Genomic DNA, 25,701 nt, shown 5'->3' with positions numbered 1-25,701 from the left:
CCAGTGGCCACCTACAGGGATAGAGAAAGAAGGGGATCTACAAGACAGGGAGACACATTTTATCATTTTCATTTTCTCCAGAGGCTGGTTTCTTTTATGTACTATGTAATTCACTATTAGCCTCTTAAAAGAGTGTATCTAAGGAGCACTGGAAACACAGGGCCCATGGTGTCCAGGCAACACTGTTGAATAAGCTCCCCAAATCTTTGTTACCAGCTTGTTTTTCTGCCTCCTTCTCAGTCCTGCCATGCAGAAAGCCTCTGGTCTAAGGTGAAGATCCTAGAAAATGTGCCTAGGGAGTAGGAACGACAGGCTACTGCAGCACTGCAGGCTCAGAGGTGAAGCCAAGGGAAGGGAATTAGAAGGAACGCACTGTTTGCATGTCCCTGAATACCATGCTCCAATCTCGCAACTTCAATAGTCAATCTCTTAGTACCCAGCCGAGGTCTATGAAGTATGCAAAATATGGGAAATTCTACCCAAGGTCATTCACCCAGAAAATTGGCCATATCTGACTTTGAACAAACGTTATATAATGGTTATGAACATAAAAACCATTCCATTGCAGGGCAGAGGCAAGTGGATCTCTGAGTTCGAGGCCAGTCTGGTCTACATATTGTATTCCAGGGCAGCCCTGGAATACATAAAAGGCTACATAAAAGAAAATGAGCCCCTGCTCTGGCCTTTAATCTCAGGGAAGAAGAGACAGGAGGATGTCTGTGAGTTCGAGGCCAGTATGGTCTACAAAGCAAATTCCAGGACAGCCAGGGCTGTTGAGAAAACCTTGTCTCGGAAAAAAAAAAAAATTAAAAAAAGGAAAAAGAAAAACAGGAAAAGAAACGTAGCCCCATCTTTCTGCCTGATCTGCTACTACTGTTAAATCGATCTTTACTGACCCCTGAATCAGGCCAGCAGCGCGCCAGCTGAGTCTCTGTGTTCACAAACGTCCCACTGCGCACCTACTGCACCGTGGGCACCTGACAGGGCTGAGAAGTCCTGATGATAAAGAGCGCTTATTGGAATAAGACAGCCAGAGGGTTGGATTAGCTGCACATGCGGGTCACTGCTAAGAGGCCAGGTGAGAGAAGGGAGGACATGAAGACGTGGTGTCAGTCACACACAACTTCAGGACTGGGGGAAGCGTCACGAACCGCCTAACTCGGAACCAGCCTCGAGAAGTAAGAACAGGAGATTCCCCCACGTCGGCCACCGTTCGCCTCCCAGGATGCTCAAGGAGTTCGGCCCACCCGCCTTTTCTCTACGGTGGCCGAAGCGCAAGTGCCCACCTCTTATCTTCCTAAGCGCCCCGCGAAAGCTGCAGGAAGAAAGCGCAACCTGAGGTCGCCACGCCCCTCGAGAGGGGGCGGGACATGCAAATCAGACGCGGCGTGCCTGAGCGCGCGGGAGCGCCGCGGTCGTGGAATTCGTAGCTGAAGCTGTGGATTTGAGAGAGCGAGTGAGGCGCCGAGGACGCGGGCGCAGACGGGAAGCGGAAGGAAGCGCGGGGAAAACGGGGAGTCAGGGTCGCGGGCGGTCACCACGACGTTAGTGTGTCCCGCGGGCGCAGGGCAAGGGTGCGTGTTGGGTGCGCGGTATCGCTTCTCGGCCTTTTGGCTAAGATCAAGTGTAGTATCTGTTCTTATCAGTTTAATATCTGATACGTCCTCTATCCGAGGACAATGTATTAAATGTATTTTTGGAAGTAGGAGTCGGAATAGGAGCTTGCTCCGTCCACTCCACGCATCGACCTGGTATTGCAGTACCTCCGGGAACGGTGCACCCCTCGGGGAGTAAAGCCGGTTCAATGACAGAACAAAGGGTGGTTTTGTTATTACCGTAAGCCCTTTTGAAAACAAGCCTTGGTTAAGTGAGCTATTCCGGTTTTTTGTAAACCAATCAAGATTATGCTTACTTAAGTTAGGATTCAGTAGTGTTTTCGCCTTATGGGTTGTTCAGGAACACAGCTGGCTGAAGTTCACTTTTCGAATTTGAATCTCTGGCTCCCAAAGTTCCCAGGTTCAATATCTAATGTTCAATTGGAGGAGGTTCACACAATGGTTTGTTAACTCCAGTACCAAGAAATCACTCTCCTAATGGCGTCAATAGGGTACAGCAGGCTTGTTAAACATACATACCCCAAATAACCATATTGCAGGACCTGCTGTGTTTGCTCTTATCTAGAGGAGACATTTATCTACAGCTCCAAAACCAGAGGCGACCTAATACCAAAATAGAATTTCAGGTGCACAAGTGTGAGCTACAAAACAGCATGAGTAGAAATACATCCTTTGGCTGCTGTTGTGTGGCATGTTCCTCAGAGTTTCAACATTGACTCAGTGGGTAATGTGGTTAGTTCATTGTAATGGCAGAAGCAGAAAAAAAAAAAGAAAAAAAAAAAAAACACCAGGGAAAGACCGCCCCCCCCCCAGCAACACGTTTCCTTTTCTTTGTTTCTTACTTTTTTTTTTTTTTTTTTTTTTTTGATTTTTTTGAAACAGGGTTTCGCTGTAGTTTTAGAGTCTGTCCTGGAACTAGCTCTTGTAGACCAGGCTGGCCTCGAACTCACAGAGATCCTCCTGCCTCAGCCTCCTGAGTGCTGGGATTAAAGGCGTGTACCACCACCACCTGGCAACAACACATTTTCAATTGAACAGTTTATTTTCAGCAGTGCTGCTGCAACAGCCTCCTTTCCAATCTGAGATCTGTCGCAAAAAGGTAAGACCGGCTGGCATTTTTATAAAGGCACAAGCCACAGTTGTTTCAACACCGGAGATTTTTCTGCTGCATGGGGCATTATCATGGTTGTTTTTCTGAAAAAGCAATGGTTAAGAGAGATTTCAGAAACAGAATGAGCATCTGGTTAATATTTTCGGATAACAATTACACAGTAAGCGGAGGGATATCTTTAGATTGCTGGCAAGACAGGGTCTAGATATTTGTGGTTGATATCCTCAAGCTAAGAATAAGGTCCTGCCAGCTCCTAGATAAACGGGGTCTTTTTGAGATACCAGACCCCTTCAGACCCTTCAGGGTCCAGCTGAGGTATTATAGCCGGTGAGAGAAATATCTAAATATAAAGGAAACAAATCAGCTCCTCAGCCTCTCGTGCTGCAAGGGTTTTTAGTCTACATACCCTTACAGTCAGCCATCCTCAGCCCTGGTGGGATCCAGGACTGGAATTCTTTCAGGACCATAAAAGATAGGGATTTTCACATACAAAGCATAAACTGCTTACTTTATGACTCAAGGTGGGAGTGGCTAGTGAGTGCCTCCTTGAACTCTTAAGGGAGAAGGAGGTTAATGAAGGAAGAGATTAAATCGGGGAAATCTAGAATGGGAAACTCGCGTGCTACGCTATATTCTTAAGCAATTAGATAAAGACCTAAGAAATGTATAATCAGTAAAAATAATGAGCAAGGCAAGGATTGTCTCTTTACTAAGCGTGCCACTTTTTCCCCAGCAGGCATAGAGTGTCAGGTAACAAGGCAACCTATGTAAACAAACAGGAAGCTTGTGGAAATATTAGCAAGCTCTAAGGGGCTTTTTTGATCTGAAGATTACACCTTTTGCTCTAAGCAGCTGAAACAAAGAGGAGACCCAAGCCTCTAAATTATAGTGTCTGGAGAACAACGCCTCTCAGCTGCTCTGGTCATTGGCAGTTTAAGTCTAGAGGTGCCTGTGGGATGATTGTCTTTCTCCCAGCTGTGGGCAGATGGCTAATTATTTTTCCTGCTATCTCTGAGAGTAAAACACAAGCAGTAAATTTCCTGAACTAAAATCATTAATAAACAGGAGTGAAGGTAAGTGTGAGGAGTTAGGGATCTGTTAATGCAAGGTTAGATTTAGATTTAGGTCATGGCTTTTCTTATCTACAAGCAAGGTAAAACCAGGGTATGCTTATTTTTCTATCTGTCTGAGCGGCTATGCATCAACAGTTTTAGCCATGTAGCGATTCTATGCCTTTGGATATCTGGGAATGTCTTAAATAAAATACTTTTTTATGGACACTTAACACTGACAAATGTCTGCCAATAAAGATAATTGCAAGAAGTTAGATCTCTGTGTTTACATTGGAGAAAGTAACAAAGATCTGGTAGTGGGAACCAGGTTTTTTTTTTTGACTATGTGACTGTTTTCACACATAGCTAGGGGAAATTGTGTTCAATAAATGATCAAGTAGTGCTGAACTATGGGAGATCTATAACAGATTTATAACAGACAGATGGGAGTAAGCTACAGCGAGAAATCTGCAGCCAGAAAACAGCCATTTCATTCACAAGGCAATGGCTCCAATATGCCTTACGTCTTGTTTAATCCTCCAACAGAATTCCTGATTCTGATGGGTTGACTTTATGCAATGATGGCTGAATATTTACTGCATAATCCTGTGGCTAGTAGCACTAGGTTTCTCTCTCTCTCTTTTTTTAAAAAGATGTATTTATTATGTATACAGTATTCTGACTGCATGTCAGAAGAGAGCACCAGATCTCATTATAGATGGTTGTGAGCCACCATGTGGTTGTTAGGAATTGAACTTAGGACCTTTGGAAGAGCAGCCAGTGCTCTTAACCTCTAAGCCATCTCTCCAGCCCTGGTTTTTCTCATTTTAATACAGTAGCTTAGTTTGAAATTCAGTTTGCAATGAATGGAGCAAGTTTTTAACCATTACAGCTCAGCTTGCCTAGGAACCTTTACTAGGGAAAGAGAACAGTAAGAACAACAAAGGAAAAGACAACCCACTTCCTAGAGGAGAAAACCAGAGACTAAGGGGAATGGGAATGGGAAGCTGGAGAGCTGTCCTCTGAGGTCTGCAACTCTGGAGCTCTGGACTGAGATCAATGTGTGTGCCACCTCTCAATAGGACACATATTTGGAAAAGTCACTTCCCTGTTTTCTTGGGAGCACTGCACTGCTTCTTCAGCATGGCGTGAAACACTCCCAGGTTCTTCCTAATAATGCTTCATGCTCCCTAGTAAAGAGGGGTGGAAGACTGGATGGAACTAATCATAGAAGTGGTGGGGACATTCTTGCCTCCATAGTGTCCTACCAAAGCACAAGTCTAAATAAAAATATGAAAGGTGGCCTGGCAGTGGTGGCACACACCTTTAAGCACTCGAACTGCAGACAGATCTCTGAGTTTGAGACCAATCTGGTCTACAGAGAGAGTTCCAGGACGGCCAGGGTGCACTGAGAAACCCTGTCTCAAAGGGAGAGAGCGAGAGAGAGCGAGAGCGAGAGAGAGGCAAGGACCTCATGCAAAAGAGTGGATGTTGGCTTCAAAATCATGAAGATTCAATTTTCAAAGGTGAGTTTTTGTTTTCTTTTAGAACTTTTTTATTTTTATTTTTTTTTTGGTTTTTCGAGACAGGGTTTCTCAGTGGTTTTGGAGCCTGTCCTGGAACTAGCTCTTGTAGACCAGGCTGGTCTCTCTAGAATGTTTTTAATGAATGGAGAAAGCACAGCCTTCCTCTAGAAACCAGTATATGTGGTATAGAGGAAGCATACGTAAAAGGGCTCCTACCGAAAGAGGGGCTTTCTTCCAAGCAACCCTCCAGGAACTACGTCCAGGAACCAACAGGGGGACTTAAAACAAGCAGGTGGCACTTCTCTATGGTTGACTGTCACTGTCTGATTTCAGAAGAAAATTTGGGTAAAGGATTCGGTTGCTAATGTCCCACTTCCTCCTTCTGAAGTTGGCTGACTGGGCCATTCCTAGCTTGAGGTTGAAGGTAGAGAAAATGCCTTATTCATGGCTTTTTTGTTTTGTTTTCTTGGTAAATCAAATCATATTAAATCACTTGAGCAGAAAACATTTAATATTTATTTTTATGTGACTGCTTGTGTCTGCCACATGCTTGTACCTGCAGAAACCAGAAGAGGGCACTAGATCCCTGGAGCAGGAGTTCTAGGCTTTGAGGAGCCCTTTGTGGATGAAGGGATTCAAATTTTAGCCCTCTGGAAGAGGAGCAAGGGGTTTTCACATCACCTCTTCAGCTCTTCTTTATTATTTATTATTGTGTGCGCTGCATATGATGAGGGGAGTACACAAGTGCCAGCGCACACATGTGGGGGTCAGGGGACAACTTTGTGGCATTATATGTAGTCGGTTCTCTCTCGTCACTGCTATTGGGGACTCCAGAGATGGAACTCAATCATCAGACTTGTACAGTGCCAGTACCCGCCGAGCATTATCACCCACGAGAATCTGCTGTGCACTTGCTGGGGATGCGATCACAGGCCCAGGAAGCACTGAAACTGAATGCTGTAGGGTGGGGAGGCATGAAAAATTCAGCTATAGCTCCGCTGTGGGATCTGTAGGAGGTCCACATGGGAGCCAGTGTCTGCCTTGGTGAAGGAGTGGACATGACTGGTCAGTAGAAAGGGCAGCCAGAGTGCACTTATTTATAATATAAAAGAAACCTTTAAAAAAGGCAACAAGAGCCGGGCGGTGGTGGCGCACGCCTTTAATCCCAGCACTCGGGAGGCAGAGGCAGGCGGATCTCTGTGAGTTCGAGACCAGCCTGGTCTACAAGAGCTAGTTCCAGGACAGGCTCCAAAAAACCACAGAGAAACCCTGTCTCGAAAAAAAAAATAATAAAAAAAAAATAAATAAAAAAAATAAAAAAAAAAATAATAAAAAAAAAGGCAACAAGAGCCAGGTGGTGGTGGCATACGCCTTTAATCCCTGCACTCAGGAGGCAGAGGCAGGTGATATCTGTGAGTTCAAAGCCAGCCTGGTCTACAGAGCTAGTTCCAGGACAGGCGCCAAAGCTACAGAGAAATCCTGTCTCGAAAAACAAAAAAACAAACAAACAAACAAAAAAAAGCCTGCATCTGCTGATTAAAATAACTGTGTCAAGATAGCTGTTACCCTTCCTGGAATCTGGAGCCCATTGTGAGATCTGGCCCAGCTCATAGTCAAGACACAGGAGCCAGGAAATTCATAGGTTCTTGGCCTTTGAGGGAGTCAAGACCAGGACATATTAATGGAGACGCCAGATTCAGAGGTCCAGGGAGCAGCACGGAATCCTAGGTTGGGACCTTGTATCAAAATTCACAAGCCTTGGAAGAAAACAGCAACTGATTAGACTATATTAAAGGAGCAAAAGAAGTATCCAGGATGTGGCTCGCTGATGTGTCTCTTCCCTAGCTTGTCAAAGCTCTGGATTCAATCCTCAGCACTGAAAAAAAAAATATCTCTTTTACTGTGAAAAAGAATGATTTTATATTCAGAGATAACAAGATAACTATCACATTAAGAAAAACAAAATCTGGGGCTGGAGAGATGGCTCAGAGGTTAAGAGCATTGCCTGTTCTTCCAAAGGTCCTGAGTTCAATTCCCAGCAACCACATGGTGGCTCACAACCATCTGTAATAGGGTCTGGTGCCCTCTTCTGGCCTGCAGGCATACACACAGACGGAATATTGTAAACAAAATAAATAAATAAATAAATATTTAAAAAGAAATCTGAGGCTGGAGAGATGGCTCATTGGTTAAGAGGACTTGCTACTGTTCTTGCTGAGGACTTGGGTTCTGTTCCCAGCGCACACACCTGATGATCCTCTGACTTCCCAAGGACACCTGCATGCACAAGGTACACACAAACTCAGGCAGACCACACACACACACACATGCACACACGCACACGCAAACAATCTTTAAGATACTAGAGAAGTTGCTTATCGGGTAAGCACACTGGCTGCTCTTCCAGAGCACCTGGGTTCCACTCCCAGCATCCACATGGTGGCTTATAACCCCCTTTAACTCTAGTCCCAGGGGATCAGACTCTCTTCTGACCTCTACAATCATGGCATGCATGTGGTATACAGACATACATGCAGGCGAAACACCCATACACATGAAAATCTTAAAAAGTAAGTAGAAACTACCTGAAATGTAATTCTCCTTTAGGGGGTTGGTAACCATCCATAAATGTGATACCATGCTGCGATGGTCAAACTGAAGATATATCTATACAAGCGTCTGTCTCCTGACCCTGCTCTCTGGCACAATTGCACACATAGTACCTGACTGAGCCACGAGCAGCCACAACAGGCTCTGGTGGCCACCATGACTTCACCCCTTCTTACTCTCACGGAAGCAACCTTGGTTGGGCTATGACTTGAGTTCACTCGGCAAATGCTATCTAGTATTTCAGCCTCACCACACAATGAGTTAGAACTACCTACACATTTTCAGGGCTACCGGTAGCTTACAGCTAATGCAACAGACAGCACAGAATAGTAAAATGGAGGTGATAATGAGAAGGTGGGGACAGGAGTGGAGGAAAAAAGTAAAACTCTGCCTAAGACCACAGGGGGAAATGCCTGTATGCATGTCCAAAACTCTGAAATCTACGTAAACCAAAATTTTCTTTTTTTTTTTTTTTTTCGAGACAGGGTTTCTCTGTAGCTTTTGGAGCCTGTCCTGGAACTAGCTCTTGTAGACCAGGCTGGCCTCAAACTCACAGAAATCCGACTGCCTCTGCCTCCCGAGTGCTGGGATTAAAGGCGTGCACCGCCACCGCCCGGTAAATCAAAATTTTCAATACTAATTTTGATTAATGAATGACAAATTTCCATTAAGATCATGTGATTGGTGAAATGTTAGGAGTGATACTCTTTAAACCAAACTGGAGGACTCTTGTGTTCCTAATACTGGCTCTGGGTGACACTACCATCCACTCCAAAGAGTTTCTGAATGAACTAAATAAACCCAAAAGAGGAGGGCACTCAGAACCCAGGGCTCAGGATTTTCTTGTTCTTTTGTCAGGTAGTAACAGCCAGCTCTGTCCTGTAGGGGAAAAGCAACTGACTGGGTTACGATTGTAGACCTACCATGGCTCTCCTGAGAACCTATCTCTGAGCATTCAACCAATTGTTTCTTTGATGAGAGTGTTGTAACTTTGTTGAGAGATCCAGTGTTACAAAGAAGTCTATAGTTGAGCAGTGGTGGTACACACCTCTAATCCCTGCACTCGGGAGGTAGAGGCAGGAGGATGTCTGTGAGTTCAAGCCTGGTCTACATAGCAAGTTTGAGGACAGCCAGGACTATACAGAGACACCATGTCTCCAATCAATCAATGAATCAATCAATAAACGAGGAAGAAGTCCTCGTCATCTGGGTTGTACGGGGCTATTTATGCCCCGCTGACCACTGGTTATTCACATCAACCTCTACATTGAACACAGTGTCTCCCTGACTGCTACATGAAATCTTGTTGAGTGTATGAGACTCGAGGGACCTCAGGTTTCTAGGTCTTGAGTCTGGGAAGAACCTTTGAGGATCCCAGTTTTAGTTTGTCACCTACCTGATAGTGCCTGCCCTTTTCTTCCCTTCCCTAATATTCCTCCTAGCTTCACCACCTAAAAGATTGGATTATAGGACTGTAACATCAAACTACACTCTCTACTTTCTTCTTGGGACTGTAAAGTTTTTTTTTTTTTTTTTTGGTTTTTTCGAGACAGGGTTTCTCTGTGGTTCTGGAGCCTGTCCTGGAACTAGCTCTTGTAGACCAGGCTGGCCTCAAACTCTTTTTATTTTTTTTTTAATATTTATTTATTTTATGTGTACAGTATTCTGCTTGCAGCACCAGAAAAGGGCCCCAGATCTCACTACAGATGGTTGGGAGTCCCCATGTGGTTGCTGGGAATTGAACTCAGGACCTTTGGAAGAGCAGTCAGTGCTCTTAACCTCTGAGCCATCTCTCCAGCCCCTGGCCTCAAACTCACAGAGATCCGCCTGCCTCTGCCTCCCGAGTGCTGGGATTAAAGGCGTGCGCCACCACTGTCCGGTGACTGTAAAGTATTGTGGGCTATTCAATCACACCGTGAACCCCGAGTTTCATTTACATTAATTAAATAAAATCAACCTTGGGTCAGGAGCTGAGTTAGCAACTAGTTGACAGAAAGTAATCTAGAGAGTCAGAGGTGTCTGCTAGAGTTGAACAGGAAGTAGTAGGGAGGGACTTTGAATGGAATGGTTTGTTTTTGTTTGGCGGAGTGGAAGGATGCTCTCAGAGACCCAGCAAAAAGAGGTCCGCTAGTTACTACTCAACCTCTCTGAACTAGCAGGTTTTACCCCAGACTCTGATTCCTGAGTATTATTGATAAATGTAGAAATTTAATTAAAAGTTTTTTTTTTTTTTTTTTTGGTTTTTCGAGACAGGGTTTCTCTGTGGTTTTGGAGGCTGTCCTGGTACTAGCTCTTGTAGACCAGGCTGGTCTCGAACTCACAGATATCCGCCTGCCTCTGCCTCCCAAGTGCTGGGATTAAAGGCGTGCGCCACCACCGCCCGGCTAATTAAAAGTTTTATTTGGAGGCAGTGACAAACCCTATGCTTGGAGAATAGAAATCCTGAGCAGCTGGGCTGCTGTCAGAGAAGCATGCCAGTAACTGCAGAGCCGCAATTACTGTCTGAAGCAGTAGATTGCAGTGCAGCCTCTGCCCACGGAAAAACAGTAAAGATTCATGCAATTGCTGTGGAAAGAAACGCACCTTCTAGAGTTCCTGTTGTTGAATGTGTGTTCCCTGGATCTGGTCTTTAATGTTAGCTCAGAAATATACCACCTTGCCGGGCGGTGGTGGCGCACGCCTTTAATCCCAGCATTTGGGAGGCAGAGGCAGGCGGATCTCTGAGTTCGAGGCCAGCCTGGTCTACAAGAGCTAGTCCCGGGACAGGCACCAAAGCTACAGAGAAACCCTGCCTCGAAAAACCAAAAAAAAAAAAAAAAAAAAAAAAAAAAAAAAAAAAAAAAAAAAAAAAAAGAAATATACCACCTTTTTGTTTGGGTATTATAGCATTTTAGAATATGACAAACTCAACAAAAACGAAGGGTGGGAAACTCTAAGGTTATCTCCATGGAAAAAACATCCCTTCCTCTCCTGGGGGCTTTGCTCAGCCCCCAGTCCTCTTTTATTAGAGGACTGTGCCATGCCACATCTGCCTTCCTGCCCCCAGTACCAGGGCAGCAGCCTCTCAAAGGCCTCACCAATCAGTGCCTACATATCACCACATACCCATGGCCTAGTCACCCAACACAAGATTACCACATACAACACACTGAGCACACCAATGGAGACCTGGTGAGATTTGTCAGTTCAGACCACTGTGATGCACAGTGTTTTTTTTTTTTTTTTTTTTTTTTTTTTTTTTTTGGTTTTTCAAGACAGGGTTTCTCTGTGATTTTGGAGCCTGTCCTGGAACTAGCTCTTGTAGACCAGGCTGGTCTCGAACTCACAGAGATCCGCCTGCCTCTGCCTCCCAAGTGCTGGGATTAAAGGCGTGCGCCACCACCGCCCGGCTTGTGATGCACAGTGTTACTGGGAAAAGTGATGAATCCTCACTTCCTATAAATACCTGGGGATAGAGCCGGGCGGTGGTGGCACACGCCTTTAATCCCAGCACTCGGGAGGCAGAGGCAGGTGGATCTCTGTGAGTTCGAGGCCAGCCTGGTCTACAAGAGCTAGTTCCAGGACAGGAACCAAAAGCTACGGAGAAACCCTGTCTCGAAAAACCAAAACCAAAATAAATAAATAAAACCAACCAACCAAACAACACAACGAAAGGCGTACTTTAGGCCGTGTGCAACCTTTGCGACCCGAGGATCGTCATCCTATCTAAACCACCACGGAAACCACTCCAAAAGGGGGTGTGGGAAGATTCGGAGATCCTTACAAATTTCTTACAGATTTTCAGGAGACACAAAAACCACATACATTGCTAAGACACGTGGGAAACTATCTTGAGAGATCCACATCCACACGTGGGTGTGTGCTATCATTTTCCCGCACTTGTATTAATGCCTATGCTTAAATCGGTTTAAAATCTTAAACTTCAACCTTGCTTCATCCTACTCTTCCAGAAATTCTGATATGTAGTGAGGTCAACTTCTTTTACAATTCATGTGTATGGATGTTTTTGCTGTTTGTGTAACTCGTGTCAGCCTGCTGTCCAGAAGAGGATGTTCGATCCCCTGGAACTGAGAGTTGTGAGATACCATGTGGATAATGGTAACCGAATCCGGGTCCTGCAAGAGCACTTAAGTCGTCTTAACCATTCAGTCATTTTTTTCCAGCATTCTATGTAGAGGTCTTTGGGAATACCTAAGGATGCTCTATATACAGCAGCGTCCTGGCACCTGTCATTAACATGACTAGGGTTAAAATACTAGGGACCACCGCTAATTTGGAAGGAGCAGGAGCCGCAGGAAGGCCGGAACAGCCACGCGGTTCGGTCGCTAAGTGACCAGGTGAGGGAGGGGAGGGCGTGGGGTCTGATACGCAGTTTCAGTGTTTTGGGAAAGCCGCGCAGGCGCAGCCACTGGGGGCCGGAATCCCTCCGCGTCCACCAGACTCCCTGACGCCCGCTCCCTGCGCCGCCTGTCCGAAGAGGAAACGGCGTCTCCGGGGACAGTAGTAGCAGCTTGTCTGCCCGCCCACGCAATTAGGTAGGTCACCCCAACACACCCCCTTCTGCCACAGTCGGCCTCCTGCTCTCCTCCGGAGCACCCTCCCCGGTCCCGCCACCCCACTCCCACTTCCCCTAGGAGGCCGGAGCAGGAGAGCCCGCGAGCGTTCCAGCACGCCGGGGCCGCGCGGAAGCTGACGGGAGGTAACCCGTACTGCCACGCCCCTCGAGAGGGGGCGGGACATGCAAATCAGACGCGGCGTGCGCGCGCGCGCGGGAATGCCGGGAGCGCCGCGGTCGTGGAATTCGTAGCTGAAGCTGTGGATTTGAGAGGGCGAGTGAGGTGCCGAGGACGCGGGCGCAGACGGGAAGCGGAAGGAAGCGCGGGGAAAACGGGGAGTCAGGGTCGCGGGCGGTCACCACGACGTTCGTGTGTCCCGCGGGCGCAGGGCAAGGGTGCGTGTTGGGTGCGCGGTATCGCTTCTCGGCCTTTTGGCTAAGATCAAGTGTAGTATCTGTTCTTATCAGTTTAATATCTGATACGTCCTCTATCCGAGGACAATATATTAAATGTATTTTTGGAAGTAGGAGTCGGAATAGGAGCTTGCTCCGTCCACTCCACGCATCGACCTGGTATTGCAGTACCTCCGGGAACGGTGCACCCCTCGGGGAATAAAGCTGGTTCAATGAAAGAGCTGTGTGATGTTTTGGGCAAATAGGTTTTATTAGCTTAGCTTTTACTTTAGAAGTTATCTTTCTAGCTTTTGTTAAGTCTTTAATGCTATCTTATTGTTTTTAGAGGCCTTTTATGTCTTGGCTATATAAGTCCTGGTGGGTTAATTGTTTACAGTCAACACAAGGCTCTCAGTTCTCTGGGTTTTCCCTCAGGTTTTTCGTGTTCCTTGCAGGAACACAAGTGGCTGAAAGTTACAGCCCTCTTTCTCCACCCTTTCTCTTCCCCAGGGTTTCACTGTAGCTTTGGTGCCTGTCCTGGAACTAACTCTTGTAGACCAGGCTGGCCTCGAACTCAGATCCGCCTGCCTTTGCCTCCCGAGTGCTGGGGTTAAAGGCGCCACCACCGCCCGGCTTTTTGTTTTATTTTTAAAGGCGTCTTCATACTCTTATATTTCTAATCCCCATGCCCCTAACCTGACAAGTGGTATTTTTGTCGTGGTTGATGGAATTGAGGTAAATTCCAATTCTCTGACCTGTGGTCAGGGTGGAAGTAGGCTTATGTTTTTGGGCCTCCACAATGACACAAAATTATAAATTGTAGGAAATATCAAAAAATTTTTTTTATGATTTGAAAGAAAGTGGAGTGTGACTGTAGTCCCACATTCTGAAAGGGAGGCTCAATGTCATCCGCGGTTGTATACCAAACTCAAGGGCAGCCTGGGCCATCTGAGCTCCCCTCACAGGACAGAGCTGCAGAAGCCTGACAGGAAACCAGGGTGCTCATTGTTCATGTGTTATGAGAAGCCCCAAAGTCTCGCTGGAACTCCAAGCACACTTGTGTCTGTAGAGTTCTGTTGTGATGGGGATGATGGTTGTTGGTGGTGATGCATTAAAGGCAGAATCTCGTGCAGCTCAGGCTGGGTGTGAATACACACAGTCCTCCAGATTCTATCTTCCAATTACTGGAATTACGGGATTGTTTGTGTATAGGGTTTCACTGTGTAACAGGCCTGGCTGTTCCGGAGCTCACTTTGTAGACCATACCATACTCACAGATCTGCCTGCCTTTGCCTCCCAAGTGCTGAGATTAAAGGCATGTGCTACCATGGCCTGGCTCTTTTTTATTTTTCTAATGACTTATTTATTGTGCTTGGTGTTTTGCCCAAATGTATGTCTGTGTGAGGGTGTCAGGTTTTCTGGAACCGGGGTTTCAGACAGTTGTAAGCTGCCATATGGGTGCTGGGAATTGAACCGGGTTCCTCTGTAAGAGCAGTTAGTGACATTTCCCCAGCCCCTGCCTTGCTTTCTTATACAGCCCAAGATCACCTGTGCAGGAGTGACTCCTCCCACAGTACAGCCCGGGCCCTCCCACATCAATCATTAGTCAAGAAAATGCCCTCACAGACAAGCCAACAGGCCAGTCTCATGAAGGTAATTCCTCGATTGAGATTGTCTCTTCCCAGATATTTTTAGATTTATGTCAAATTGAGAAAAACTAACCAATGCACCTCTCTTAGCTACCAGGTACCAAACAAATATCATTGATCCTTAGATTGCTATCGCATTTGATCACATTAGGCACTGATACGCATACATTTCCTAAGTTTATAAACATTCCAATGACAATCTGAGTCAGCAAGTGAAGCCACCTCAGCAAGGCTGACAAAGACCTGAGTTTGATCTCTGGTGCCAACATGGCAGAGGAGAGAATCAGCTTCCTAAACCTGCTCTCCGTCCTCCACAAGCACCACTGTGGCATGCGTACCCCCACCATAAAAACGAGATGGAGTGAGAATCAGTACAGCTTTTCTCTAGGCACAGTTCCAAGAAGAAACCTTTTGATGAAATGTGACCTATGCATAGAGTCCCTCTGAGAAGTGGCCTAGGAAGGAGAAAAAGAAGTAATTCATATACTACATAGTGACACATGACCATGTGACAGCACTCTTAGGAGGTGGCATCCTCTGGTGATGTTGCACCCATCTTAGTTTGTGTAAATACATTGTGGCATCAATCCACAAAATCACCTCATGGAACTCGACTCAAAACCTCTTCTAAAGGCGGGTGGTGGTGGCACAGGGAGATGGCGGTGGATCTCTGTGAGTTCGAGGCCAGCCTGGTCTACAAAGGGAGTTTCAGGACAACCAGGGATACACATGGAAAAACCCTGTATCGAAAACAGACAAGCAAGCAAACAAACCCAAACCCTCTCCTAACAGGGCTGGAGATAGCTCAGCAGTTAGGAGCTCTTGCTCTTGCTGAGGACCCCGGTTCAATGTCCAGCATCCACATGGTGGGTCACAACCATCTGTAACTACAATTCAAGATATTTACCCTCTTCTGACCTTCTTGGGCACCAGGCACAGATGTAGTGCATATATGTACATTCAGGCAAACATGAAATAAATCTTAAAAGAAAGCAAACCTCTCCCACCACGAAGTGCTGTTTCTCAGTCTGTGAAGTGAAGGTGTGGCGGTTTGAATAAGAATGGCGCACAGAGGCTCATGTATTTGAATGCTTGGTCATCAGGGAGTGGCACTGTCTGAAAGTGTCTCTCAACGTACATATCAGGATGTGGTTCTCAGCCACTACGCCAGCACCTGCCCGCCTGCCACCATGCCAATGAACTAAAGCTCCGAAGCTGAAAGCCAGCCCCAATTCAATGCTTTCTTTTAAAATAGTTGCCTTGGTCATGGTGCTGTCTCCTCACAGCTATAGAACAGCGACTAAGACACACAGTGCGTTTCAGGCGAGGGCTAGTAGTGTAAGCTTATTTCAACATAGATAACTAAAATATATATTTTTAAGCCAATTCAATGTGATGAAAGATACAATAGTAAAACTATGTAGTAGCCATGTTTTCAGAAGAAAACTTTTAAAGAGGTGAAGTTAAGTTTTAGGGGGTGTTTTGGAGACAAGGTCTCATGTAGCCCCAGGCTGGCCTCAAAGTCACCAGAATAATCTTGAACTCCTGATCCTCTTGCCTCCACCTCCTGCGTCCTACGATTACAGGGATGCAACGTCTTGTCCAGTTTAGGCTATGCTGGGAGGATCAAACCAGGATTTCATACATGATAAGCAAGCATTCTAGAGGCTTAGTTAGCTACATCTCCAGCGTGTGTGTGAGTGTGTGTGTGTGCGCGTGCACACTGCGTATACATATGTGAGTGAATGTTTGCAGAGCCCTAAAGCTAGCCCTGCATATTGTTCACAGGCACCATCCATATATTTTATTTATTTATTTTTTGTCTGGGGGAGAGACTGCCTAGCAAGGCTTAGGGAGCCATCAGTCCCCACCTCCCCGCACTGAAATCACAAGCACAAGCTACCACATCCAGCTATGGATTGTTGTTGCTTTTTGCATGTATTATGTGTATCAGAGCTTAGCCTGCATGTCCGTAAGCACACCATGTACATAGCTGCTGCACTCGTGTCAGAGGAAGACATCGGCTCCCCTGAAGCTGGAGTTACAGGTGACTGAGCTACCATGTGTTTGATCAGTGTGTACCCTTGCTGGGTATCGACCCCAGGTTCTCTGCAAGATCAGTGTGTGCCCTCTCTCCAGGCAGCAACCCTATGTTTTTTTTTTTTTTTTTTTTTTTTTTGAGAGAGAGAGAAAGAGAAAGAGATTCTCACTGGAGTCCTGGCTGTCCTGGAACTCACTCTATAGGCTGGACTCAAACTCAGAACTCAGAGATTCGCCCGCTTCTTCCTCCTAAGTGCTGGATTAAAGGTGTGCCACCACCACCTAGCCCCAACCCCATTTTAACATAGTTTCTGGGGAATAAATTTAGGTCCGGGTGCCAAGGCAAGTCTCTTATGAACTGAACTATGTTCTCAGCCCCCTTGGGCTTTTTGCTATTTTCTCGAGCCATGTTTCCTTCAGTGACCCAGACTATTCACAGACTTGGATTTTCTTGCACCAGTTGCCCAGTTATCACTATTGCAGGCATATACTGTCACACCTGGTTTAAGCTTAGTAACTTGTTGAATTAGACACGCCCAAAACATTGTTACTTAACAGATTTAATTTACAGTTATTTTACATTTAGCTACCATGTTCAAAATCCTACATCTAGCCGGGCGATGGTGGCGCACGCCTTTAATCCCAGCACTCGGGAGGCAGAGGCAGGCGGATCTCTGTGAGTTCGAGACCAGCCTGGTCTACAAGAGCTAGTTCCAGGACAGGCTCCAAAGCCACAGAGAAACCCTGTCTCGAAAAACCAAAAAAAAAAAAAAAAAAAAAAAAAAACAAAATCCTACATCTATTTTATATAAAAATATGTCTACCAGATGAAAGAGTTTAGTGGGCAACACCTTCTTTTGCCTCAGAGGACTCCTGGATAACACACCCCCACTGCCCAGGACTGCAGTGGGCTAATAGAGCTTGCATCCAGGCTCGGGCCCTGGGAATCCAGGACTGTTTCTACGTTTTCTCCTCGGCCATGCAGCTCCGTCCGCAGCTTTCTGTTCTACAGTGGAAATATGACTGTTCCAATTTTCTGTCTGACAGCTTTGCTGTCCCGAGAGCTAAGGAAAGTTCATCCACACAGCTGACATTTGAGCTTCCAGAGGGTGTCACTTTTACTGCTGAGTGACTGAAGTGCCACACAGAACAAACGTTTCTAAGCTAAAAAGCCTGTAGTGGTGAGTCCTGGGTGTGGTGGTGCACGCCTTCATTCCCAGAACGCAGAAGGGAGGCAGAGGCAGGCGGATCTGAGCTCAGGCCAGTCTGGTCTGCGGGACCAATGTTCCAGGACAGCCAGTACTACACAGAGAAACCCTGCCTCAGAAAAGAAACGAAAGGAAACAAAAAGGCCTGTATTGTGCTCCTCAGGCACTGCTGACAGCCACCAGGCTCTGCTGAGTCAGCAGTTTGAGTGCCGCATTCATATTGGATACTTGTTATCAGATCCCAGGACACAGATTCTTACAGTCTTGAGGTTGCAAAGGAGATTGCCACCACACACACACACACACAGAGCGATCCCTGTGGCTTTCCTTACCTTGTTGTCTATCTCAATCCCTACCCAGGATTTTTTTTTTCCTTTTAAAAGATTTTATTTAGGCCAGCCTAGTCTACAAGAGCTAGTTCCAGGACAGGCTCTAAAACTACAGCAAAACCCTCTCTCAAAAAACAAACAAACAAAAGATTTTATTTTTTATTTTTCGTTATGTGTACCAGTGTTTCTGGGTGTGTGCAGTCTGTGATGTCTGCAGATTCCCCGAGCTGGAACCGCTGGTGATTGTGAGCCTCCTGATGTTGAGTGCTGGGATTTAAACTGTGCTTTGCAAGAGCAGTGAGAACCCTTAGCCATTGAGCTATCTCTCAAGCCCCTCTTTGCAGATTTTTATTTCGTTTTTCCTAGACAGAGTTTCTCTATGTAGTCCCAGCTGTCTTGAAACTTGCTTATAGACCAGGCTGGCCTTGAACTCACAGAGATTCCTCGACTTTTACCTCCTGAGTGCTGGGATGAAAGGTGTGAGCTGCTACCACCATGCGGCTCCTTGCAGATTTTTAGGAAAAATCTGCAGCTATGTAGACCAGCTTTAATGGCTTCTGTCCGAGGCTCGATTTGAAACCTGAAGTTTTGTACACTTCTCAGTTACTGGAATTACTGGGAGATGATGCCAACTGGCTCCCTGCTTTCTTTACTCTATATTTCCAAAACGTGTGTGCGTGCGTGCGTGCGTGCGTGTGTGTGCTGCATCCCATCGTGGAACATGTGGAGATCAGAAGACAAGTGGCAGAAGAGCTCTGTCCACCAGTGGGTAAGTCAGGAATGGAACTGAAAGCCAGTGGTGGTGGCACACACCTTTAATCCCAGCACTCGGGAAGCAAAGGCAGGTGGATCTCTGAGTTCGAGGCCAGACTGGTCTACAAGAGCTAGTTCCAGGACAGGCTCCAAAAACTAACCCTGTCTCGAAAAACAAAACAAAGCCGGGCGGTGGTGGCGCATGCCTTTAATCCCAGCACTTGGGAGGCAGAGGCAGGCGGATCTCTGTGAGTTCGAGACCAGCCTGGTCTACAGAGCTAGTTCCAGGACAGGCTCCAAAACCACAGAGAAACCCAGTCTAGAAAAACCAAAAAAAAAAAAAAAGAAAAAAAAAGAAAAAAGAAAAACAAAACAAAGAATGGAACTGAAGTCACTCTACTTAGCAGCAAGTACCCTTATGGCTCCTTACTCTCACTGTCCCCCACCCCTACCCCAAGACAGGTAAAGGGATCGCGCAGTCAGTTTACAAAGGGAACCTTCCAGACTCCATGCTAAGTTTGTTCCCAGAGCTGGTATTTGAGAGTTGGTTGGAATAAACCATTTGGCCGTCTTGGAATTGCCTTCCTCCATCGTTGACCTAAGTGACTGACAAAACCTCCAACTTAAAAGTGCTTCAGTGAAAGAAGGGAAAAGGTCAGTGCGGTCTGTCACAGCTTATTGCCCGCCATTCTGAGCTCCAAACATTTTCCAGAACATCGCCAGTATCTTGCTCCTCTCTGGTGTTTTTTCAGTCCTTGTCACAGATCACTCCTTGCCCCCTGAATCAGGCCCCGGGCCTCCCAGATGCTTCTTATTCTCTGGGCTTGTGCATATCAACACTTAGATGTAGCTTAGTCTCCCCACAAACGGTTGCTGAGCACCTACTGCATGGCACACAGAACCCCAAAGCCTGCAGTGTGCAGTAAAACTAAAAATAATTGCCCAAGGACTATCAACAGTGAATTAGGTACAAATGCTGGAGATATATCTATTTAATGTGCACATGTGTTTGCTCGTGTGACTAATACGCTCCATGTACGTGGAGCGGCGGGCGTACAAACAGCTTCAGGGAGGCGGGGACACCCACGCTGCGCTGTTCGGTCCTTAAGTGACCAGGTGAAGAAGGGGTGGTCACGGTGTCAGTCACACGTGGCTTCAAGATTTTGGGTCCCCAGGGCCAGAATTCCTCGGCTTCCACCAGTCTCGTTCATTCGCTCCCAGCGATGCCGCCGACTTAGACACCAGTCACTCCACCTACAGGCGAAGCTCGTCCTCCGACCACGCGAACTAGACAAGTATGTCCACCCTTCGGCCACCAGCCCCGCACCCCGCTCTTCAGGTGCCTCCGACCGTGGGCCCACCCCGCCAACCTCCGTTTCCGGTGGAGTGATTCAGGACCCTGCGTGCCCGCCGCGCGGAGCCAGCGGGGAAGAAGCTCAGTGCGCGGCCGCCACGCCCCTCGAGAGGGGCGGGGCATGCAAATCAGACGCGGCGCGCGCGCGGGAATGCCGGGAGCGCCGCGGTCGTGGAATTCGTAGCTGAAGCTGTGGATTTGAGAGGGCGAGTGAGGTGCCGGGGACGCGGACGCAGACCGGAAGCGGAAGGAAGCGCGGGGAAAACCGGGAGTCAGGGTCGCGGGCGGTCACCACGACGTTCGTGTGTCCCGCGGGCGCAGGGCAAGGGTGCGTGTTGGGTGCGCGGTATCGCTTCTCGGCCTTTTGGCTAAGATCAAGTGTAGTATCTGTTCTTATCAGTTTAATATCTGATACGTCCTCTATCCGAGGACAGTATATTAAATGTAATTTTGGAAGTAGGAGTTGGAATAGGAGCTTGCTCCGTCCATTCCACGCATCGACCTGGTATTGCAGTACCTCCGGGAACGGTGCACCCCTCGGGGAATAAAGCCGGTTCAATGAAAGGCAGTAAAAGTTTTTGTGTATTGTGCTGTTGACTCTTGTTTTCTGTCTTTTTGTAGTGCTGGGTGCCAAGTACAGTAAGTCACTTATTTTTATTTTTCCCTTGTCCCATCCTTTAAAAGTTTACGTGTTCCATGTACGTGCAGGACCCAAGGGAAGGCAGAAAAAGAATATAGAGTTTTCTTGGACCTTAAAGAGGCTGAAGAAACCTATCTCCTGGTCTTTTGATTTGGACTGTTTTCCTTTATTCTCTTTTGTTTTGGTTTTTAATTGGACACAAAACAAGGTCTTTTGCTGAAAAGAGTTCGCTATACTGGATCTGCTTGCCAAGTCCCTCAGTTGTCTTAAAAATCTCACAAGCGGGCAAGGACTTTTAAGGTGTTCTAACTTAACGGAAAAAATGAGAATCCACACAGAGCAGCTCTGAGCAAACGTGGACGGAAAGGAGCAGACATGACGAATGGACAGAATGCCAAGGATGACTGAAGGTTGTTACAAATGTTTTCAATCAAAAGAGACTTAAGGTGTTTTATATTAGTAAACTGACAACCTCAAGAAAGGTAAGTTTGGAGGCTGCAGGTGGAAAGAGGTGGCAGAACCCAGTTAGACCAAGGAGTGAGGACTTCCTGCCATCCAGGGATGCAACTAGGGTACTGCCAGCTGCAGCACTAGGAGGATGTGACTGCCGTGGAAGTGTGCAGGCACGAGCTACCTTGCCTCGAGAGCTTCCATCTCCATACAAATCACCTTTGTTACCATACAACCGTATAGTCTTTGGACTATGGTTGCTGGTCAACAAAAAGTGCAGAAGAAATACTGAAAGAAGAGTTTAAAATTCAAGTTGAAGCTTCACAGCCATGCCAGATCCCAAGAGGTGGCTGGCTTGATGTTCTGCATTCTTAAATGCAGTTTTATGGTATAGGATAGAGTAGTATGGCAGCTGTGGGAACCCAGCCCTCAGATCTCCAGCTACTGAGAACGTAACTGCTGACCGTCAGACCTGCTGCTAAAACATCAGGATCGCTCACTATTCCCCGCTGCTTCTTGCTTTGCTGAACCATATCAAGGCTGTTTTTCAGGTGTCTATCACCGTTGAGAACTAGAGCTGACTTTAGGTGACTTTAGCCTCCCATTAGCTTGGTCTGCCCTTCTTGAGATTCTGCTCACTGGACCCACCTTCTTGCCTCGCCACCGCAACTGTCAAAACTTCCTAAAGGCCCAGAGGTGGTCAGAAAACCTTTTTTCAGGGAAATCTGCAAGTTCAGCTGGTATTTATAAGACATAAAACCAACCTGAGGGTAGAATACACACAGATTCCTGAATAGTGGCCAACTGATAAGCTGGTAAGTTGGCCCGGAAATGAGGTAAGGCGGAACAAAGAGGAGTGGGCACAGAGTGTTTAGTCCTATATTCCACATTAATTCTTTTTTTTTATTTTTATTCTTTTTTAATTAAAATTTCCACCTGCTCCCCGTTTCCCATTTCCCTCCCCTCCTCCCAAATATTGCCCCCTCCCCCCACTTCCCTCCCCCTATTCCCACTCCTCTTCTCCTCCCCCCACACCATTCCCCCTCCCTCTCGATACTGAAGAGCAGTCCAAATTCCCTGCCCTCCACATTAATTCTTACCTGCCCACCCAAGACACCACCATGGAACATGCTGTAGGACAGTCACGTGACTCAGTTGAGTACATCCTAGACCTGGAACAATGGACATTGAAGGTGAGCCTGGCAGCATGACTCCCACTTATACAAGGCTAGGGGAGGTGTGGCTGTATAGCGTGGAACACACTGCAGTGGAAGATGACGTTGAACTGAGCCCCCCGCTTTCCCTCCTGAACACTAGGATTACAGGAATGTACCTCTAGATCTAGTTTACGAGGTGCTGGGGATCGAACCAGAACTTCATGTAGGCTGTGCAGTTAAGCTTCACCCCAGACAGTTTTACAGGTTACTGTCTGTCAGCTTTGTGGAAATTGAACTGGGCCCTTACATGACTTTTTCTTTTGCCAGCTGGCCGTAAGTGTTGTCAACGGGATGGCAGACAGTGTAGGACACTGGTTCTCAAACTGTGGGTTGCCACTGTCGGAAACCGTATTTCTGATAGAGAGATGGCACAGTGGTTAAGCACATCTAGGGCTTTTCTGGAAGAAGAGTGACTTCAGTTCCCAGCACCCATGTCAGGTGGCTTACACCTATCTGAAATTCCTGCTCTGCTCGTAGGGGACCTGAGGCCCCTTTGGGCACTGTGCTCTTGTGCACATACCCCACCCCACCCCACTTTTACACATAGTTCAAAATAAAATAAAATCGGATAACTGGTTTGCACATGAAGATACATTTATTTGGGGAGAAGTTTTTGCACAGGTGAAATTGATAACGTTAACATTAGTTTTTTTCCCCCCACAGAAATTATAAGGTCTTGTGACGTACAAAACCTTCTCAAGATGCTAAGGCACACAGGGACAAGACGGTAGTGCTTTCTTGACTTAGAGCTTGGCCGCCTTCTTCTTAAAAGATTCCTTCATTCTCTTGACCACAGAAAGGTCCCCAACTCCCTCAGGCCAGTTGTCATGATCTGGTAAGTGGAAAGTGCATGTCACTAGCAAATCTCTGCAGCCTTTGTCCTAGCTTCCACCCAAGCCTCGTGGTTTTGTTTACTTGCTTGTTTGTTTTTTTTTTTTTTTTTTTTTTTTGTTTGTTTTTTCGATACAGGGTTTCTCTGTAGCTTTGGAGCCTGTCCTGGAACTCTTGTAGCTGTCTAGCTCTTGTAGACCAGGCTGTCCTCAAAGTCCTAGAGATCCACCTGTCTCTGCCTCCCGAGTGCTGGGATTAAAGGCATGCGCCACCACCGCCCGACTGCTTTTTTTTTTTTTTTTAAACTCATCGAGTCTAGGAAAAAAATCTATAGGACAAACAGTTCTGCAGGAATCCTTAGATTTGAATGCCAGGCCTGATGCTTGCTAGCTTTCTCAGTGCCTTGGGTTATTGGTTAAAAGTGGGCATCTTTGTGTGCTGATACAGCACAAAGCAGATTCAGAGCCATGGAAGGCATGCTAAGATGAAGCCTTCCCTTCTGGCTCTCTGATCAGCGGGATATGGACACAGGGAAGTATGTGACCTTAGAATGGCAGGCCGCCATCCTGCAACCAAGAAAGCCAGCCTTGAGAGAAAGATTACCTAATGGAACATACACAGAGGAAGGGGGGAGGAAAGGGCGGGCGTAGACAAGTCTCACCTGCTTAGTGAACCAATAACTTCCCTTACTGAATGGTAAATGATAACAAGCAATCTAGACCACACCAGACTTGACACCATGTGTCATGCAAATTAATCCCCAACATCCCCAGGAAATACATTCTTGTTTGTTGTTTTGAGGCAAGGTCTCGCTACATAGATCTTGCCGTCCTGGAATTCACTATGCAGACCAGGCTTCAAACGCACAGAGATCTGTCTGCCTCTGCCTCTCAAGTGTTGGGATTAAGGGAATATGTCACCATGCCTGGCTTCACTTTCCCCACCCCCAGTAAGCAGCACTGATTCAGCTCCACTGTGATCACTATTAAATACCACCTAGGATTGTGGTGGCCACACCTTTAATCCCAGTACTTGGAAAGTAGAGGCAGGTGGGTCTCTCTTCATTCGAGACATAGTGAGTTTCAGGACAGCCAGGGCAACATAGTGAGACCCTGGCCTCAAACTGGTAAGTAGCTAAGAGTAGCTAAGAATGACCTTGAATTTTTGATCCTCCTGCCTCTACCACCTTGAGTACTGGCATGTACCACCATCTCTGCTTTTATGGGGTTCTGGGAATTCAATCCAGGGTTTGTGTATGCTGCTAAAGTCTGCCAACTGAGCAACATCCCTGGACTTTAGCATGTTTTAATTTTTTATTTATGTTTTATATGTATGTGTGAATGCCTGCATGTATGGTCTGTGTGTTCCTGGTGCCTGTAGAGGCCAGAGGAGGGTATCAGCTCACCCAGAACTGAATTAAATCTTTAGACAGCACAGGCAGCGTCTGCCTCCTTCCTATCATTCTTTGTGTTTAGAGATTTTCTTCAGCTGAGAAAATTTTCTTTAAAATATTATAAGTATAAATAAAATAATTTGTACCTTTTTTTGTTTTTGTTTTTCGAGACAGGGTTTCTCTGTGGTTTTGGAGCCTGTCCTGGAACTAGCTCTTGTAGACCAGGCTGGTCTCGAACTCACAGAGATCCGCCTGCCTCTGCCTCCCAAGTGCTGGGATTAAAGGCGTGCACCACCACCGCCCGGCTAATTTGTACTTTTTGATGTCCTATAGGAGAAAGCCTCCACCTCTAAAGTAGTGAGTTAAGACACGGAGCTTGGCCAGGCGGTGTCTTTAATCCCAGCACTTGGGAGGAGGCAGAGGCAGGTGGATCTCAGTGAGTTCGAGGTCAGTCTGGTCTATGAAAAAAGTTCCAGGACAGTCAGAGCTGTTATACAGAGAAACCTTGTCTTGAAAAACAAGCAAACAAACAAAAGACAAGAAGCCCAGGCAGGTGAACAGCTAATGACTGTCTCCTGGCTGCTTACCTGGTATATCGAAGGAGTGAGTATACAAAGACTGGCCCCCGTCCACATTGACCAATTGTCCAGTGATGAAGGAAGCTGCAGGGGACAGCAGGAAGCACACTACAGAGGAGACCTGGGGACAGAAGAGGATATGTGCATGCATAAGAGGAAAGGCTAGAAATAGTAAGAAAAGGACCAAAGGCTCCTCTCCGTTCCCGGAGCCTGACATTCCCGACTGACCACATCTCAAACCGCAGGACTGTGCCCTGAAGCCTCACACGTGCGCATCATGATGTGACAGCACAGAGACTGTGCTCCTGCGCAGTCGGAAAACAAGCCAGGTAAAGGTGGCAGGATATGAAGAAGCCCTAAACAGTGGCAGCGTGGCATGGAGAAGGGGAACGTTGG

At 46.7% G+C, this 25,701-nt stretch overlaps 1 protein-coding gene, 1 long non-coding RNA gene and 3 other non-coding genes across 7 annotated transcripts in view; 4 read left to right on the top strand and 1 right to left on the bottom strand.

Moving 5' to 3' along the window:
* Positions 1 to 1,594: 1,594 nt before the first annotated feature.
* Positions 1,595 to 1,785, top strand: LOC130870623 (U2 spliceosomal RNA). The gene has a single exon (XR_009056764.1). It is a non-coding gene; the product is annotated as a U2 spliceosomal RNA (small nuclear RNA).
* An 11,101-nt stretch (positions 1,786 to 12,886) lies between these two features.
* On the top strand, positions 12,887 to 13,077 carry LOC130870622 (U2 spliceosomal RNA). The gene has a single exon (XR_009056763.1). It is a non-coding gene; the product is annotated as a U2 spliceosomal RNA (small nuclear RNA).
* Positions 13,078 to 17,337: 4,260 nt separating this feature from the next.
* LOC130869493 (uncharacterized) overlaps positions 17,338 to 25,701 on the top strand; it is a 12,255-nt gene continuing 3,891 nt past the window's right edge. The window contains exons 1-3 of one of the 3 annotated variants that reach the window (XR_009056673.1): positions 17,338 to 22,101; positions 22,349 to 22,479; positions 23,167 to 23,338. This is a non-coding gene — a long non-coding RNA (uncharacterized LOC130869493). Of the gene's footprint in view, positions 22,123 to 22,348; positions 22,480 to 23,166; positions 23,339 to 25,701 lie in introns of all 3 variants that reach the window. The other 2 variants (XR_009056672.1, XR_009056674.1) reach the window with 2 other exon arrangements.
* Positions 20,545 to 20,735, top strand: LOC130870624 (U2 spliceosomal RNA). Its single transcript, XR_009056765.1, has one exon. It is a non-coding gene; the product is annotated as a U2 spliceosomal RNA (small nuclear RNA).
* The window catches only part of Pecr (peroxisomal trans-2-enoyl-CoA reductase), a 24,289-nt gene continuing 21,127 nt past the window's right edge, over positions 22,540 to 25,701 (bottom strand). Inside the window, exons 7-8 of the mRNA XM_057761702.1 lie at positions 25,315 to 25,426; positions 22,540 to 23,335 (exon numbers count right to left, since the gene is read on the bottom strand). Coding sequence (XP_057617685.1) covers positions 23,247 to 23,335; positions 25,315 to 25,426 — 201 coding nt within the window. The 3' untranslated portion in view covers positions 22,540 to 23,246. The remainder of the gene's footprint in view (positions 23,336 to 25,314; positions 25,427 to 25,701) is intronic.

The sequence above is a fragment of the Chionomys nivalis genome, chromosome 2, assembly GCF_950005125.1.
Source record: "Chionomys nivalis chromosome 2, mChiNiv1.1, whole genome shotgun sequence".
Classification (NCBI taxonomy): Eukaryota; Metazoa; Chordata; class Mammalia; order Rodentia; family Cricetidae; genus Chionomys; species Chionomys nivalis.
The sequence above is the reverse complement of the archived record's forward strand: the minus strand, read 5'-3'. Positions and strand labels throughout refer to the sequence as shown.